General features: G+C 33.4%; 1 protein-coding gene across 1 annotated transcript; it reads left to right on the top strand.

Annotated features, from left to right (window-relative positions):
- Window positions 1-10732: 10732 nt before the first annotated feature.
- Window positions 10733-19596, top strand: LOC104237563 (probable protein phosphatase 2C 10). Its single transcript, XM_009791734.2, has 6 exons — window positions 10733-11012; window positions 11161-11279; window positions 15148-15387; window positions 15905-16181; window positions 18948-19102; window positions 19197-19596. The coding sequence occupies exons 2-6, from the start codon at window positions 11241-11243 to the stop codon at window positions 19335-19337; spliced, it is 852 nt and encodes a 283-aa protein (XP_009790036.1). The 5' UTR covers window positions 10733-11012; window positions 11161-11240; the 3' UTR covers window positions 19338-19596.
- The last annotated feature ends 626 nt before the right edge of the window (window positions 19597-20222 follow it).

The raw sequence follows: 20222 nt of genomic DNA, 5'->3' as shown, positions 1-20222 counted from the left end.
GATAGATAAGCTTAAAGAAAGGTCCCAAGTAGGTGACTTTTGTACCCAGTTTGGTTTACCCGGAACTTCCACTCAAAATAGGAAGAAGAAAACCAAATATCATAGGTACCCTAACCCGGATAGCCCGTATAAGAAAAAGAGGTCTAGATATAGGCCTAAGGAAGAACGTGATACTAGAAAAGCGAACAGGAAATCTACTCGATTTGCGAAGAATAGATCCAAACGTGATCTCGCTGATATTAAGTGTTATAAGTGTGGAAAGTTTGGTCATATTTCTCCAAACTGCAAGCTTCAAAAGCTAAAAACCTTAGAACTCGATGATGAGTTACACGATAAGGTTTATGGCTTGTTATACACTTCGGGATCAGAATCTGACTATTACTCAGAGACTGAATCTGAAGCTGAAGTTGAGTTAATTGATTTTTCTGATAATAATAAAAATGTAGATATTTCTTGCACTACATGCAAAAATGATATTTGTGCTTGTGATAGTGATGAATTTTATAAATTGAAATCACAATTTGATGATCTTAATATAAAAACTATTACATCTGACAATGTAATAGAACTTTTAAAAGAAGTTACTGATGAAAAACTTCGTGAAAAAATTATTACTTTAGCTGCAAGTTCAAGTTCTAGTAGTTCAAAATCTGTTGAAAAATACAAAAACGAATTTGAACACTTTGCACCATATTCTTTATCTGAAATAAATAGAAGACTTCAAAAGTCCACTACTCCTAGTCGAGATACTTCTTTTGATGATTTAAAAGAAGAAATAGAAAATTTGAAAAGAGATATTAAGTCTCTTAAGCAAAATCAAATGATTTGTGATCACCGTATTACTCAAATTGAGACAAATAATTCTCTACCTGAATCTTCGACTAAAGGATTTTCTGATTTTTCTAATGATAAAGGAAAAGAAATTTCTGATGAAAAATCTGATTTATTTTTAGGTATGATGCAAATTATTACTGCACACAAATGGTATATTAAATGTACTATTTTGATTGATAATAATTTTTCTATAACTGATATAGCTATGATTGATAGTGGTGCAGATGTAAGCTGCATTCAGGAAGGATTGATTCCTACTAGATATTTTCAAAAGACTACTCATTTGGTGAAATCCGCTTCTGGTCATGCTTTAGATATAGAGTACAAATTGCCTAATACTCATATTTGCCAGAATAAAGTCTGTATTCCACATTTCTTCTTTTTGGTAAAAAACCAGTTATACCCTCCAATCATACTTGGAACACCTTTTATTAATGCTATTTATCCGTTTAATAATATAGATAAACATAGTTTTTCTGCTAATTATCAAGATAAAAAGATAAGCTATTCCTTTGTTACAGATCCCGTAACTAGAGATATTAATGCCTTGATTAATATGAAACAAAGGCATGTTGATTCATTACAATTAGAAATTCTTAGTATGAATATATTCGATACTATACAATCTGCAAAAGTTCAGCAGAAGATTAAATTGATTGCTGAAAAAATGGCCGTTGATGTTTGCGCCGATCACCCTAGTGCCTTTTGGAACAGGAAAAGGCATATTGTAACTCTTCCATACGAAGAAACCTTCTCTGAGGATGATATTCCTACTAAATCTCGACCTTGCCAGATGAATGCTGAGCTAGTTGAATTCTGCAAAAACGAGATTGATAGTTTGTTACAAAAGGGTTTGATAAAACCCTCAAAATCTCCTTGGTCATGTTCTGCCTTTTATGTTAATAATGCGGCAGAAAAGGAACGAGGTATTCCTCGCTTAGTTATAAATTATAAACCATTAAATAAACATCTAAAATGGATTAGGTATCCTATCCCTAATAAAAGGGACTTGCTATCTAGGTTATATGACGCCAATATATTTTCAAAATTTGATTTAAAATCTGGTTATTGGCAAATTCAAATATTTAAAGAGCATACTTATAGAACTGCTTTCAATGTTCCATTTGGACAATATGAATGGAATGTTATGCCATTTGGTTTAAAAAATGCCCCTTCTGAATTTCAAAAAATTATGAATGATATTTTTAACCCATATTTGAATTTTATCATCGTTTATATTGACGACATATTAGTGTTTTCCAAAACTTTGGAGATGCATATCAAGCATCTTGATATTTTCAAGAAAATTGTTATACAAAACGGTTTAGTAATTTCTAAATCTAAGATGAGTCTATTCCAAACAAATGTTCGTTTTCTAGGTCATAATATTTGCCAGGGAAAAATTACCCCAATACAAAGATCTATTGATTTTGCCTCAAAATTTCCTGACGTTATCACTGACAGGACTCAATTACAAAGATTTTTGGGAAGTCTGAATTATATATCCCCTTTTTATAAAAGTTTGTCACGAGATCTAGCCCCTCTATACGATCGGCTGAAGAAAGATCATAAACACCCTTGGACTAACCAACATACTGAGTTAGTCAAAAGTATTAAAGGGCGTGTTAAATCTTTACCTTGTTTAACCCTTGCCAATCCTACTTGGCAAAAGATTATCGAGACAGATGCGTCTAATGTTGGATATGGAGGGATTTTGAAACAAGTAAATCCCAATAATAAGAGTGAATACTTAATAAGATTTCACTCTGGTAAATGGACCGAAGCCCAGAAGAAATACGCTACTGTGGCGCATGAAATGTTAACAATTGTTAAGTGTGTATTAAAATTTCAAGACGACTTATACAACCAAAAGTTTTTGATAAAAACTGATGCTCAATCTGTTAAATACATGTTTGACAAAGATTTTAAGCACGATGCTTCAAAATTAATATTTGCTAGATGGCAGGCTCAGCTAGCACCTTTCGATTTTGAAATACAATACAAAAAAGGAATTGATAATTCCCTTCCGGATTTTCTATCCCGGGAATATTTAGAATAGATTATGAATTATTATACCATGTTTTTTGATGATAAGGTACTGATCACTATTCTTAAAGTGATTAAATTAAATAGAGACTTACAAGAAGTTATACTTGATATTATTATGGCTGACATTATTAAAACAAGGGAAGAAGAACACTCTAATTTTCAAGAAGTTATTGATATTCTTCAGTTAATTGAAAATGTGTGTCCCTTCGGTCAAGATGATATCAGCACTAGAATTATGCTATCCTTTTTAATTAATAATGATTTGCAATCACTTTTTTAATAATGATTTGCAATTTCCGCAGAATGGACCCTTCATGGGTCACCAGGGGCAGAGGTAGGGGAAGATCTTCCCCTAGTAGGACTTATTCTCAGGGATCGTCATACGGATCCTCATCAAACTCTCCAGTAATACAAAGAGGAAAAAAGAGTTTGATAAACTCAAAGGTGCCGCATACAGGAGAATCCTCAGGACATTCTATACATCTGGAAGATATTCCAGAAGATAGTCCGTTATATGGACATCTGCAGGCTTATTTAGCATCCAAAAAGCAAAGTGATACTTTTGCTTCAATTGCTAAAGAGGAAGACAATGACGATATCAAGTCATATGAAAAGTTACCAAAGAGAGAAATGATATTTCTCCTTGAAAACTCTGAGATTCAGAGAAAAGAAGAACCGTGGAAAATATTTCAGAGATATCTGATTAATGGATTATACTATCCGGGTGAATCATATAAAACCCGCACCTATTATGAAACTATCCTGATCAGTACAGGTAGTGCAGAATTCCAGCACTTTTCGGGTTATAACACGAATGAAAATGTTTATAACTTTTCAAAAGTCATTATCAAACAGATTATATCTGTTGAAGAATGGGGTATTTCAACAATGAAAGAAAGGCAGATAAGCCTTAATAAATCACCTATGAATTTCACTTATTGGGATTATATTCAAGCATTTGATAGGGTGCTTTATTATAACAATGAGAGACATAAGCATACTTGGTTTATCAAAGTATGCGCAAAGGTATTTACAGGACCTATCCCTAACTGGTTTTTAAACTGGTGGTCATACCACGGTCCTACTACCAAGATTTTGCCCGAACCATTTCTAAAGTTATACAAAGAATGGACAAAAGCTTCGCCGTTCTTAACAGAGTTATACCACGCAGATCATATCTGCTACCTAGAAAAAATTGATCAAATCTACTTCTTTATTGAATTTTCAATCCCCTGGATCCATAAATGGACTCCGGAATTAGGTTATACGGAAGAACAAATCCCTTGTTTATATAGGGTATTCTACAATAATTTTTGGGACAAATTGATGAAGACTGATCCCAAAACAAAGACGTTATATGGACAAGAATTATTAGATTCTATTAAAACACAAGTCCATTTATATGTAACGGCCCCTCAAAAGAGGATAATAGAAGAAAGCACTGTTAAACATATTGCTCGGAGAATATCAATCCAAGACGGAGATAAAATTGATTTGATAAATCAATACTTAGAAGGATTGAAAAGAAATCTGCTCCAATCACTAGATCAGTGCGAAAAATCAGACACTTCGATGAGAAGTGAAACGAGTGGTGATGACCTCGTAGAAGATACACAACCTATACAGCCAGAAATGATATTATCTGACAGAGATATCGACAAGGTGGAAGAATTCCTCCAACAAATGCACAATTTGGACAAAAAGAAGACTTGACAGCTTATCAGCCGCCAGGACCCACTTAAACAGTAGATACACTGTTCATCCACAGTAGAAACACTGTTTATCTACAGTAAAAACACTGTGTAGGGACCCAGATGTGGGACCCATTTTACTATTCAAGATTCTTTTTTTTGTTTGTTATATAAGGATGCTTCTTCATTTGAAGAAGGAGAGCCGAAAAACCCCCCTCTCTCTCTACTTTCTCTCTCTCTCTCAACCAACCCCCTTTGTAAACACTTAGTTCATAGCTTAGTTTATAGTTTGTAAATCAAGTTCAAGAATTAATAAAAGTTTTGAAGTTCATCTTCAGGGCCTTGCTTCTCGGCCTACAAGGTACATATTTTTTCTTCTTTTTAGTATTTTTAGTCTCTCTCCCTAGCCGTGACTATGTCCGGCTAAACAGATTCATATCTATGTTGAAGAACTAATTTCTCTTTGCATATTAACCATGAAGAATCCAGACTCTTTCAAAATATAAAGAAATATATATATATATATATATACACACACACACACAAGATTCCAAAAATCTAAGCAAAAAAAGGACTTTTTTCAGTGGGTATGGTTGAAATTCATTGAAAACATATAGATGAGTCAATCTATAAAATTTGAGGAAGATTCGAGGTGATTTGGACTGATTTGGTATCAAAATTCGTAGCTAAAATTAAGTTCAAAAAATTCTTCAGCGACACATGTATCAAACATGTATGACGTCATTCGCAATTTCACAGTCTAAATATGTTCATACTTACACATGCATGGCTTAACCTTTGAGACAAACATATGAGATCACAAAGAATTTGTTTGGGATTCAGGCTTTTTGGGCACAACTGTTTATCCTGCCAACAAAGGTGATTAAATTGGTAGAGGGGATATGCAGGTCTTATGTCTGGTCTGGGGCAAATGAGATCACAAAGAAGGCTTTGATAGCCTCGGCTAGAGTTTGTTTACACAAGGCAAGAGGTGGACTTAATATAGTTAATCTAAAATTGTGGAACAAGGCAACTATTACCGAAACCTGCTGGGATCTAACTCATAAATAAGACAAGTTGTGGATCCGCTGGATTCATACTTACTATATCAAGAATCAGTAAATGAGTACAATGTCAATACCACAACAACCATGTTGGATGGTAAGGAAAGTAATTGAGGCACATGGTGTACTGGAAGTTAGGCAGTTTTTACCAAACCAGAAAAAAGCATGATCAGACAAATATACCTTCATTTGCTTGGTGACTACATAAGGATGGAATGGAAGTCATTGATGTTTCACAATGCAGCAAGGCCAAAGGTAAAGTTTATAATGTGGCTCATGATACAGGAGAAGATTTATGACATGTGACAGGTAGGGGTGTACATAGGTTGGATTGGTTCGGATTTTGCAATTACCAAACCAAACCAATTGTGTCAGGTTATTAAATCTAAAGTCCAAACCAAACCAATAAAACCCGAGTTTTTCAATCTCGAGTTTTCGGGTTATTCGGGTTTTTTCAGATTTTTTCTATTAAAATCTTCATAGCACAAAACATATAACTTGTGCTCAAAATATTTCCTTAATCCTAATAAGATACAACTATATAAGGAATTTTTCAAGAAAATAATACAAAATATGAGATGTGTCATGACATTATCCTAAAATATTCAACGATAAAGACAATAAAATTATGTAATATAAATATTGCTAATTAAAAAGCCATAATAAAAACAAACATAATCTAAAAGTTCTAAATCATGCTAAAATAAGTAGACTAATAAGAGCGTATTAATTACATGACTAAACGCTAAAGAAAAATAAAAATCGATTATGCATTTTTATCTAAATTATTGCAAAAATAAAAATAAAAATAGATATTCATTACATTGATGTTTGTAGTATTGAATTGAATGTCTTTTATTAGCATTAGTATTGATTTGATTTTGGTTTGGGCTTTTGTTAGCATTATTTAAGTTACTAATGTTAATGGCTATAAAACTTATTGGAACATTCAAAAGTTCTAAGTCCAACCTTGAAATAATATCTTAAAAGATAAAATTATGAAAAAGTTTAAGAAATATTTATAAATTACATCACAATAAGTATATTTATATATTAAATATATCTAAAATTTCTATATATGTAATGTCGGGTTGGTTTGGTTTCGGTTTGACTTTCTTTAGTTAAAACCAAACCAAACCAATTATGGTCGAGTTTTTTTTCCAACACCAAACCAAATCAAATCAAACCATAGTCGGATTTTTTCTCCATGATTATCGGGTTGGTGCGGTTTGTCGGTTTCGCTTGTACACCCCTAGTGACAGGCTAGCAAGTTAGAAGATTATATTGATACAGAATGTTTAATGTGCAGAAAAGCAGTGGAAACAAGAGACCATTTGTTTGGGCAGTGTGAATATATTACTCAAGTATGGAGTAAAATGTGTAGATGGCTTGGTAGGCAATTGGCAGCAGTTCCTAAAATGGTCAATTTCTGAAGCTAAAGGGAAAACTCAACATGCGCTGGTGTTTAGAGTGATATATGCAGAAGTAGCTTACCACATATGGATAGAGAGAAATAGACGTATTTTTGAGAAGAAAAACAGAATATGAGAGCAGATTTCAAAGGAAATAGCCTATATAGTTAGTGTTAGAGTCACTCCTAAAAATAAATCTTTTGTGTATAGCCTATGTTTCTAGGTAGTATAGTAAGATGAGTATATAGAGAAGAATAACAAGCTGTGTTAGTTATGCCATAGTTTTATAATTGCTACTTGGTGATTAATAAAATAATTTTGTTACCAAAAACAAAATATGTATGACGCATGTATCTCACACGCAGGTATACATGTGATACACATTTGATACAAATATGATATATATGTGATACACAAGTGAAACGCAATGTATTACACCAATCATTTTTTTCATGTTCATCTTCTACTTCAAATTTTCAATTCAAACCACCTCAAAACTCCACCAAATCATCCCAAAACTGATATTAAAGTTCCTTAAGATGTACCCAATCTATTACTATAATAAAACTCACTCAAAAGAAAGTAAAAATTTGACCTTTTTGGCTACACATAGTTAATTAGCTAATATTAGTAATATTTTATGAATTGGCCAATTTTTGTAATAAGCTACTTATAAATGGACATAAGTGGTATTTTCAATTTTTTAAGTTAAGGTGTTTGGCCAAGCTCTTGGAAGTAAAAAAAAAGTGTTTTTAGTAGAAGCAAAAAAAAAAAAAAATAGCTTCCTCCCAAAAATATTTGTTTGAAAAGTACTTTTGAAAAAAATACACTTAGAAGCACTTTTTGAAAACTTTGCCAAATACTAATTACTACTCAAAAGTGTTATTTAAGTTAATTAGCCAAAACACAAATTGTTTCTCACAAAAAATATTTTTTTAAGTACTTTTTGAAAAAGAACCTTTCAAAATAAACTGATTTTAAAAACTTGGCCAAACAGACTATTTGTATAGATTTCGTAACCTCCACTTTATAACTATATTTTCATTCTACTCTATTTTTCCGCTGTGTTTAGTTTTATTTATGAATTTTTCTTGTTCACATAGTTAAGAAAATAGTTTGAACTATAACTATAAGGTCGGTAAACAAAATATTTCAATTGGGAATTCTTGGTCCAATTTGTGGATTTGGTAGTTTTCAATTTGATAAATGTGAAAATTAAATGTTGTTGTCTTCATAGGATGTGAAGGCATTATTTGTCAATGGTCTTCCTAATGAAGTAAATAAATTTAATGAACAAAATCGTTCTACAATGCGCGTAGAGACAGGGCCCTCTTTTGACGTACGACTGCATTTATTTCAATGGATTTTTGACCTTCATTCAACATGCTAATCCAATTCTATTTTTGGTCATCATCACATTTTTGGCCAATTAAGACTTAAGACAACCTTAATTATTTCTTGGGTGCCCCTTTACGTGTATTTATACAATTCCTTAAGAGATGACCCCGTAAACACGTAAAAACTTGAGTAAAGCAAGTTTCTCGAACATTCAACAACTCTTTCCGAAGGCAAAACAAAGATTGTGAGACATTTAAACATGATCCATCTAATTTTGTATCGTGTAAAGCTCACTATGCAAAGTTTTAGCTCCTATGAATTTTTTTTATTTTTAGAGTTCAAACTCAACACACTAGGAAGCATATAATATTCTCTCATGAAAACTTATATTAGACTAATCCTTATTAGGAATGAGATGATGGACATAGGTCGGCAAAGCTCGACTCCATGCAATTTGAATTATTCAAAGAAAGTGTTCTTGGGTGAGATTTCAATTACTTGATCTCTAAATTAATAATTTTTCCTTTATGTATATCAACCCTTTAGAGTTGAACTTCACATTAATCGAATCTATTATTTGTCTTCCTTTTATTTTCTCTATATATAAGATAAGATATTGTTCTAGTTAACATGTACTAAATCTTTGTTAAAACTGCTAGAGAATACCAACCATCGTTCAATTAATTAAAATTATCGCTTAAAAAACATTCCAAGTGCCCAATGCCAACTCGTCAAAAAGGTGTCAGTGTGTAGTTCAAGAATCAAACTAAGATTTTCACATTAGAGAACATGTGTGACGCCCAAACTTTTGATAATTTATTCGAAATGCAATTTCATTTGGAACGCATTAATATGCATTACGCACACTATTAAACCAATTGAAGTATAAAACTGGTCTTTGGTCTATTAGTTGATTGCTAATATCAGTTGTCCTTTGAATAGCCAGTACTCAATTTGGTTGCCCAAAATTTTATTTTCATCCCTAATCCTATTCCTATTGCATGTAGTAAAAACAAAAAAAATACGGTGGAAGTAAAAGGCCAATTTTCTTGACATTTCCTATATCCTTTTTTCTTAATTTCTCACGTTTCATAGGAGTGATGGGTAAGATATGATATGCTTTAACCACCCAACGATGTACCCTAGTGATTAATAAAATGGTAATAACTTATGAAGTTTCGAGTTTAAATTTTAGTGCGGAAGAAAAAAATTACTGTAGGCGATTATTTCATATCTGCCTAAGCCTTTGGCAAAGTTATCGGTGCCGAAAGAAGATAACATGTACCTAATGCAATACTTGTCAAGATGTATGCGAGCGGTCCATACACTACTATCATGAAAAAAATATAAAATACTTAGCTTTCGTTTGGCCATGACTTTGGCTACCTTTTTTTTCAAAAAAATTAAAAATATTATTTGTTTATGAAATATGATCAATTTTGAAAAACCAATTAAGATTTTTTTTTTCAAATTAAACCAGTTTTTGGGTGATTTTTTTTTTCTTCCACTCACAAACTTTAACTTTTTTTTTCTTCAAATAAAATACATATTCAAACACAACTTCAACTGTCAAAAATTATTTTTAAATATAATTTTAAAATCTTCTTTTTAATGTTTTAACCAAATCTATATTCAAACAATAGCTTAGTGCACTTGTATAATATGCTTGGACTTTCTTGGTATAATTCAGGCCAACTCATCAAATCACGTAAACTGCAGATTCTAATTCCGTTGACAATCCTTTTGTACTTTACTTTTTGCTACAGTGATTGCAAGTGTGTAACACTACAGTAAATATTTTTTTTTGATTTCTATATTGGTCCCGACTAAATTCAGATTCGCTTCGTGAAATCCCACATTAGGGGTAAATCGCTCCCTAACAAACTCGACTCCATACCCAGGGGCTCAAACTCGAGATCTCTGGTTAAGGATGAAAAAATACTTACCACTCCACCACAACCTTTATTGGTTCACTACAGTAAATCTTGTTATAAGAAAAAGAGGTTTCAATAAAAGATCGATAAGGGTAGTGGTAAAAACTGGTGATAAACAGTGGAAAAGCAAGGTTCTTTATTAAGTCGAAATAGATTTAAAAAGTACAAGTGCTGACCAAAAAACATGGTCACAAAGTTGATGATCAGTTTTAGTACTACTTTTTGTGTTAATAAAATAAATTATAGTACTAATTCCTTAAACTGCTTTTTCATTTTACCACTTAAATTAAATATTTTCACTGTTAGAAAAGGAAACAAAACGGAAACACAGCTGTACTATAAGAAAGAAAAAAACAAGTAGTCCCCTCTGACTGGCTGTAACATTAGTACAAACAATAATGAAAGAAAATATAATAAAGACAGCAAAGTCAATAAGGGAAGCCCAAAAACCCAAGGCAAAAAGTCTTTTGACAGCCATTCTTGCCTCCACAGCAAATCCAACACTTTCACAAACTCCATTTAATTCCATCTCCAAAACTTTTCAAACTTCTAAAATTTCTTTGTTAATTTCTGATTTTGCTTCTGTTTAATTATACATCTTGCATATTTAAGTTTTGGTCAAGCCAAAAGTCAAATCTTATTGGCTATATCAATATTTATCTCTTTGGAATTTTGGAGACTGGTGGATCGGTAAGTTGAGAATTTTTTGCAATACCCAAATCTTGATTTTTGAAAAATTTGGTTATTTTTGAAGAAAGATGGATTCTTGGATATGTTTTGGTTGTTGGTTTTTTACCCCATCTATTTGACGATCAAGATTCTTTCTTTGATTTTGTAGGTTGTGAATTTCAGGAATTTAAGAGGGGTTATGGTACATGTTGCTTACTATAGTAGGCGGCTGAGGAGTGATTGAATTATATGGGTAATTTGTGTTGCTTCAATTCTCTCTTCTCGCAGGTGAGGTTTAATTGGCAGCTAAATCTTTTAGGTTTTGCTAGATGCATATTTGTTTTTCTTTTTAGTATTATCCTTAATTGTTTAGCTGTTACTTTAATTAGGTTATGTATGATAAGGCTGATGATCCTTTAGCTTTTATGATGGAAGTCCTTAAATGATGCTTTAGAAAAAAAACAAGTAGCCCGGTGCACAAAGCGTCCCGCGTTCACGCCAAAGGGGGTGTAAATGATGCTTTTCCATAGAAAACTAAAATTCATTCTTAAGCAATTATTTTAGGGGTTTAGCTAAATTATGCAGGTCTTATTGAGTTATGTCCTGGGGAAGAATGAGGAGTCTTTAATTTATCTTAATATCTACGGCTTAGGCGAAAGGGGGCTTTTGCTTTTTGTGAAAATAAGCTAACATGTATTGCTCTATTATGAAATATTTTGGATTAAATGTTGTCCTTTTCCTATGCAGTCTCTAGGATTGGCTGCAGGAAAGTGCCATCTTAGTGTCAGAGTGTCATGACTTCGCTGCCTTAACAGTTTTTACTAGTTCCTACGTATGCGCGATGCACGTAAATCTTTAGTCAACATGATACTTAAATTTAAAATGATTAGATATTGTTCGAACCTGCAAAAATGATCAACTTAATTAGGTTAGTTAAATGTTCTCGTTTATTGCTTTGGTTACTTTGCCATATTCAGAAATACGTTCTCTACTGAGAAAACATGCCGTCACAAGTATAATTCAACATTGAGGATCGTTTGAACATTTGTCATTGAAAAAGTAAGTGTACTTATTTTTATATAAATTTAAAGGATATCTTTTAGTTTTTGGAGGGAAAAGTTAAATTCATAAAATAAGCACATGTTTGTAGCCATATTGGCCCCGATCTGTATGTACATACATATGTCGTCAAAACCTCTACATACTACTATCCTTGTATGATTACTTAAGTAATTTTATTTCATAAACAATACACCTATCATGGCCATTATGTATAACTCGTAAAGATACTTTATTATATTTACTCATAAAGCAAGCTTCTACATTAATGTTACAATTGTATCTCAGCTCGTTAGTAAATAAGGACTATATATGACTCAACCCACTGATTATTCATTATCATGCTATGAACATTTTTCATTTTCCCATAAATTTTTCTCCTATAAATAAAGTATTCATTATTTTACATTGATTTATTATTACATAGTAGAGGTTTTGAGGATGGTAATTCTTACATTTATCCTTCATGGTTGACTTGTTTCACAAACTAATCTCACTTTAATTTTGAGGCTACATTGAATGTCACAAAATAACTTCATAAAGCTAAACATTTGTAGGTAAATTAATAATGAAATTAGTTCATGAAATTTGGATGACTTATCACTTTTTATTACCCTTGTTTCAAAGTACATGTAACTTATTAAAAATCTCCATACTTAGCATTATCATACATAGGATATACTTGGTCGTCTTTCTGGTGTGGATGAATCCCCTTCCTTACTTTTAGCTCTTCCAAAAAATACACATATATAGTTGCAAAACATAAATTGAGGGGAACATATAATAAAATTTAAAAACTTATTACAATTATGTCTTGGAGTGTTGGATAATACTAGGTATGTTGTTGCTGTTGTCTTGGAGTGTTGGCTTCAAAGAAATTCAAAATTTTTTACCGATTCAAAACTTCACTACTTAAAATAAGGAGGAAGCATATGGATTGGATAGTAACTTACAGAATTGTATAGCAATTTGCTTTTGTTGATTCTTGCACGGAATTATTTTTATGAGTTCGTGCAAACGCCTTACTGTAGCATAAATATTGAGTTGACTTTTCATACGGTCATTCAACTAATGAAAATTATGTAAGAAAGTCACTTTTCTTTGGTTTGTAATTGAAAAGTTACTCTATTTTGCTATTTCACTTATAAAGTCGCTTTTCTTTATTTTGAAATAGAAAAATAACTACTCCCGCTGTCCCATTATGTAAAGTGTACGGATTTCAAGAGTCAAACCAATTCTTCGTTGACCGAGATTCTTTTATATGCCTTTAAATATTTTGAGTTGTTAATTATTGTGACTTATAGTACTTTTTATGTACTTTCCAAATATATAAGTTTTATTTCCAAAATTTTAAAGATTTTATGTTCAAATTCAAGGTCAAAATTAAGAAATTTGAATTTCGATAAGCGAAAAATGTCACATAAATGGAGACGGAGGAAGTATATTTTTACTTTTTCACCTACAAAGTCACGCAGCATATTTAAGTGATATTTTTGCCTGAAATTTTCAGGTGGCTTTAGCTCTTATGGTAGCGTTTTAAGCCAAAGTTTAAAACATAAAAAGCCAACTATTAACCATTTTGCTGACATGCTCTAATGTCAAACCCACTAGCTTTTATTTTTACATGACAGAGCCTTATTTTGATAAAATAAAGTAACAATGGCTTCCTCTCCTTTTCTCCTTTTAGGTGATTTTGTGCTTTTTCTCAGTCTAGTCCGAATCTTTATTTTTGAAGATGAAATTTGATAGTGGATCGAGAAGAAAAATCAAGGAATTTAAAATAAACTCTAACCCCACATGTCGTTCTTTAATTCAAACAATAGATAGTAAAAAAGCCAAAATAAACCCTAGATGAGAATGCGGGCTCTCTTATGTAAAATTTAATAAAGCCTAGTAGGTCGAGTCACTGGAGCGAGTTAGTAAAACGATTACAATATGACTTTTTATGTTTAAACTTTGGATTCAAAAAGAATTGCCACATCAGGAGCTTAGAGCTGCTACAAAACAAAGAAACTGACTTTCTTGCACAATTTTGAGTGATATTTAAAGAAATCAACTCCATAAAAATCTACATGTAAACCCCTCCCCCCCAAAAAAAATATCAGAAAATATGACGCTTCTGAATTCAAGAATAAAGGCGCTTTTAATACTAAGTAAGCCTTGTATGAATAAGATAGGCTACAAATTTAGTTTCAAAGTCCTAACTCCTAAATATTAGTTATCCGAAATATTAATCCTTGTATAATTTAGGGTTCAATGTATAGTTCCAATAAATTAAATTACTTGTTTGCTTACTTTTTTTCGTTGTTTATATATTTCACATTAGTTATGACATTATTGTGATTCAACATCATATAGAATATTTTCGTCTCCTTTTTTTGAATGAAGTGCTGCAATTAATTGGACTCATTTAAGTTTTTGGATGATGTTTACAATTTGGTTTCAACAATGAAAGAAGACCATATTTAGAGTACGTATTTATTTAAAACTCCATATTTATCTCAATATGTTTTTTAACCAATATAACCTATTGATTTAATGGAAAGCTTGATGTAATTAAGGCTATTTTTGTCTACTAACATTATATTCGTGCTTTTATAATAATATAGATATAGATTAACCATCTTTGAACGACTGACCTTTGGCCCTTCGTAGAACACATGTTTCTAGAAGCCCTTGGGAACCTTAATCTGTTTATTTTCTTCTCAGTTGGCCTCCTAAAGTTCTGGCTTCGTCTGTTTGTCCTACCTGCATATAGTGTTTTTGATGAAATTTCCGCAATGAGAGCGTATTTGATGGGGAGTAATTCTCTGATATTTAGCATTCTATCCTCTGGTTTTGTTGGTACATGTAGTATTACAACTTTACCCCTCTCCCGCTGCAGGAATTACTATTGACATTTTTCATGATTGGTGTTCTGTTGGTCCTCTTTCTAAGAAAGCCTGATTAATGACTTCAAGAATTTTACTTCCATATCATCTGGAATTTAGTTGTTATAGTAAATTTTGGTGGGGTGATTGTTCAGTCTCAATTTATGGTTTGTCTGCATTACATATTTGGCTGGGTTCAGAAAGCTGATGTATCATTTTGTGTTTAGCTTGCAGGAGGACGGTCATTATGTAGTTCGGGAAAAGGAAGAAGCAATCAAGGGCCTACAAAGTATGGTTTCAGCCTGGTTAAGGGGAAAGCTAGTCATCCCATGGAGGATTTCCATGTTGCTAAGTTCGTCCAGTTGCAAGGGCGTGAACTAGGACTTTTTGCTATTTATGATGGCCATTTGGGAGATAGTGTTCCTGCCTATTTACAGAAGCATTTGTTTTCCAATATCTTAAATGAGGTAAATTGTGGTTTTAGGTAGATCAGCAAAAATAAACTTCTACGATTTGTGAGAATTGCTTGGCTCGTTGTGTTATCTGTGTTTTAAGTAAGATAATTTACTTGGGGCATACAATGATGGCTATGTCGTCGATTTTCATTCAAACATAGTCTAAACATGCTTCCTATTTCTCCCCTTTCTATACCTTGCATATGGTGGTTTTTATTGAAAAATGCTATTGGTGCTCTAGCTAGATCATTCAGCTCAAAATTGGTCATGGAACAATCGCAGAAGCTAAAGTTTTGTTTAGAGATCAACTCAGAATAAGGGTGTCATGCCAAGAACAAAATCCTAATGCGTTACTTTTGACATTAAATGCATCAAATGCGTGATAATTTAATCTTGGGCAGCTTTATTTCTTTACTTTCAAATAAAATGTTGGGGTTATTGTTTTACTTTTGGGTGTTAGTGGGTGGGTGGTGGGTGGGTGGGCGGTTTGCTTTGAGTTTCTCTCACCTTTTACATTTAAAACTTCTAGGAGGATTTTCGGAATGACCCTCATAGGGCAATCTTAAAAGCATATGAGAGAACAGATCAAGCTATTCTTTCACACAGTCCTGATCTTGGAAGAGGTGGCTCTACTGCTGTGACTGCAATTCTTATAAATGGTCGTAAGTTATGGGTAGCAAATGTTGGAGATTCCAGAGCAGTACTTTCTAGGAGGGGTCAGGCCATCCAGCTATCAATTGATCATGAACCAAACACTGAGCGAGGCGACATTGAAAACAGAGGTGGTTTTGTCTCCAACATGCCAGGTGCTTCTCATATGCTGTGTTTTTCTTTTCCTTTTATAAGTGCTGACATGATTTGCTCCTGTGGATATAATAGTGTTGTTGTTTTCTCTATTCAATGTATCTTTTAGTACAAATTGAAAATGGCTTGTATCAATTAGTTCTTTAAGTCGTCCTAACTTGGTTCATACATATATAGTACCTTAGTCATAGGCCTGTATGGTCCCTCTTCACTTTTTCTTAATAAAATAGATAATACCATTTTTTTTTGTAATAAGATTTCCTTTTTTTGGGGGGGTTTAACTTTCTGTTATTCCGGAATCCACTGGACTGACTAATCCAGATTCGTGCTCTAAGGCCCATTTAAGGGTGAAACGCTCCCTACTAGGAAATTCTCCATTCTTAGGGGCTCGAAACAGAGACCTGAGTGGATTAGTGCCAATTATATGCTTCTAATAAAACCAATGATATCTAGTTTAATATCTTACACCTAATTTATGTGATACTTCATCTTACGTTGTTAGGGCTCAGGATTAGGAGTCCAAATTTTGTGGTTTTATGTGATTGCAGATATTTGCTAGTGTTTTCGAGGTTAATGTGGAAAAGTCAGAGTTCTACAAATGTAATGCAAACTGTTTGGGGTTTTTCCTGAAAATTGCTTTAATAATTGTAGTTAGGATGATGTTTGAGAATTTACCTGCTATTAACTCACTTTTGAACGTGAATATTTCTGATGATAAAAAACACTTCATACGGTTTTGTTAGAAGAGGAGGAATAGACAATCTTATTAGTTGGACTAACTGTACCCAATCTTTCTGGGACAAAAAGCAGAGGAAATGGCAGCTGTGCTCAAGGACTAACCGAGTAAAGGGTAAAGGGTAAAGGGACAGGAGAACTGGATTCTGGATAATAACAATTTTTTCTGCAGAGTAAATGAAAAATGCTTCATGAGTTGGACTGTGAATTGCATGTTAAGCTTTCTTTGATGCACTGTTTCTCCAAACATTATACGAGCTAATAAAAACATAGAAGTGTGTTAACGATAGATGTTTGCCGAAGTCCATTTACCAAAATTTAGAAATAGTTGTTTACAGCCCGTTAATGAAGTCTCTATTTGGGTCAAGATCTCTAGCTAGGAAGGACTCTCCCTGCCGAATTTGACGACCAAGTTTGAAGCCTTCTTTCACTCCTTCCAGTTTTCTCCACCCCTCACCAAGCACCACCAAAGTAAAGACACCAGTTTCAAAATGGAAGTGTCTACTTCTTGAGTGTGAGGTGTCGGGTTAAAGCCGATTTTTCTGTGCTCTTTGTGGGTGTGTGGACTATGTGTTGATTGTGGAAACTACATTTGCATTTTCAACATCCACATGTCTGGTTCGGTTACATTACCTGATGAATATACCATGATCAAAACTATTTGTGAAGATGAGCCAGTGACATGAATTTGTGTCGAACAAACATGATTTTTTTTTTTTTTGCACAAGTTAGGTAATTGGGAAATAAATTAGATGAAATAATTGGTGGTTGATGTTTTTATTCTAGAGAATGATTAGTAGGTTTTTTTACAGAAAAATTCTTTTAATAGGTTCTGTAGGTTGTACACTGTGAAGTTCATTTGCAAACATTGTGTTTGATTAAAAAAAATGGATCTGCCTGTCCTTTGAGTGTTGGAGTGCGGAAGCGGGCTACAGACTTTGATTGTCAAATTTTTTAGGTGGTTTATTATGTGTTAGTGCACGAAGGATCTGAGACTATCTTTGACATGGATTGAGGAACTAATAGTGAATAGAGCAGAAGTTCTTTACTAACAAGAGCAGAAGAACCACATCCGACTAATTGCAATAAGTTTTCTTCCAAGAAGAAATATTCCAACTGCAGTGCTTGAAGCAGAAGGTGGTGGAAAGGAGTTTAAATTTTTTAATTAATTGGAATGACAAGAGAGTGTTGGCCTCGTGGAAGGAATCTCCACCTCTAACCAGGAGGTTGAGAGTTAGAATCACCAATCACTACTGTTGTTCCTGAGGGGGTCTCGGCGAGTGGTCCTTATCAATAAAAAAAGAATAAGAAGAAGAATGATTTAATTAATCAGAAAGCCCCACATTTGCTTCTCTTCACTAGACATGTGGTTTAGAGGCTATCAAAAAGATTAGAAAAATGGGAGAAGGCTTGAAATATTTAAGATCTTCTGATACCATGTAAAAAGAAATGGACATTGGACCTAACTTAACCTCAAAGAAGCTAGCAGATGAGGTGAGGTGCCGAAGACCATTAAATGAGACAACTGCCCTTTCCTTCAAATTCTTGAGAAAGTCTTTTCCTCTCGTTTTTACAACCTTTATAACACCAGGTGCTTGTTCTGATTAATGATTTGATATCTACCGCTTGTGGCTCACCAAAAATATTCTTTTTGATCGATAGACTTCCTTTTTATAGTTGCATAAGCTGGTCAGTCGTTCTTTTTTTTTTTTTGGTAGAACTTAACCATGTGTCAACTATCCTTTTTCGTTTATCTGATATGATGTTCTGATCTAAAATATCTCATTTCACTGTTGCTGGTTCACTTGTGCTTTGTGGTGAAAGGGAGAAAAAAGAAAGAAAGAAGATAGTGATCTAATATCTTTGTTTAAAAATCTACTCGTAGCTAGAGTTAGAAACCACAAGAGTCCTTCGGGGTGCCTTACATCCAAACTAAACGGATTTGATCTAGACTTAAAAGGTGTCTCAAGTATTGTTGTATTTGGAGATTGTTAATGACCTGCTTATTATATATATACTCTGTATAATCTCAGGAGATGTTGCTAGAGTGAACGGCCAACTAGCTGTATCTCGCGCTTTTGGGGACAAGAATCTGAAATCGCACCTGAGCTCTGATCCTGATGTAACAAATGCTGATGTCGATGGGGATACAGATCTCCTCATACTTGCAAGCGATGGTCTATGGAAGGTGCGGTTTGCTCCAACATTCTCCCTATTCCCTTCCCATTCTGGCACTCTGGTGCAACTTCTTGTTTTCTTGCTTCTGATTTCGGATTCTTCAGGTAATGTCTAATCAAGAGGCAGTTGACATTGTGAGGAAAGTCAAGGACCCACAGAAGGCAGCCAAGCAGTTAGCGATCGAAGCACTGATCAGAGAAAGTAAAGATGATATCTCATGCATTGTTGTCCGATTTAAGGGGTAAATCCATGGGATTTATCACCGTGTGCAGTATATATATTTATTAGAGGGGTATTTGTTAGACGAAGCGTGATTTATAGACTGACAGAAGCTCGAAGTCTCGGATAATCCCGCATAAAGTATTAAAGTGTTACCTGGAAAGAGATTATATCTGTTCCTCTTCCCCCCCACCCTTTTGTAATATTCATGTTCTTTACTTGGGCTGTGTGGTTGTTATATGTTGATTTATTCAGCTAGTAGATTCTCAGCATCATTTTTCTTCACTTGCTTGAACACTCCATTGTTGCATTTGTAATGGTGAAAATGAGTAAGTTTTTTGATGGTATAGCTGGGACATTCTAATTTTGCAGAAAGCCAATTACTGGGGGAGAAATTCAAAAATAGTCAGATTTACAAGTGGTCATTCAAAAATAGCCACAGTTTCAAAAGTAATGGAAATTTAACCATTTTTCATGTAAAGATAAATCTAAACGAAAACGCTGTTCAAAATTCGAAAAAATACTCCAGTATAAGTTCCAACATAAGTATATTGGAACTCTAGTATATTATATTGGAGTTCCAGTATAATATACCGGTCCAACATAATATACTAGAACTTTCCGCGTGTTGGAGTTCTAGCATAATATGCTGGAAGTTATACACAGGTGCATCGATCTCCAGTATATTATGCTGGAACTTTCTGTGTTGCAGCACTATATTTTAATGACTTTGCAAACACCGGTATTTTTGAATGACCAGTCCGAAAACTGGCTAGCCCGTGCTATTTTTACAATTACTGGTCACCGGTTTTGTCAAACACCAGAGCGAATAGGGAATGGGACTCAAACGACAATTTGGTAAGCTTTGTACGCGCCGTTTATGAGCCATGTTGGCCACTCTAACCGGGAAT

The sequence above is a fragment of the Nicotiana sylvestris genome, chromosome 1, assembly GCF_000393655.2.
Source record: "Nicotiana sylvestris chromosome 1, ASM39365v2, whole genome shotgun sequence".
In the NCBI taxonomy this organism is placed as follows: Eukaryota; Viridiplantae; Streptophyta; class Magnoliopsida; order Solanales; family Solanaceae; genus Nicotiana; species Nicotiana sylvestris.
This window is presented reverse-complemented; position numbering and strand designations above follow the sequence as displayed.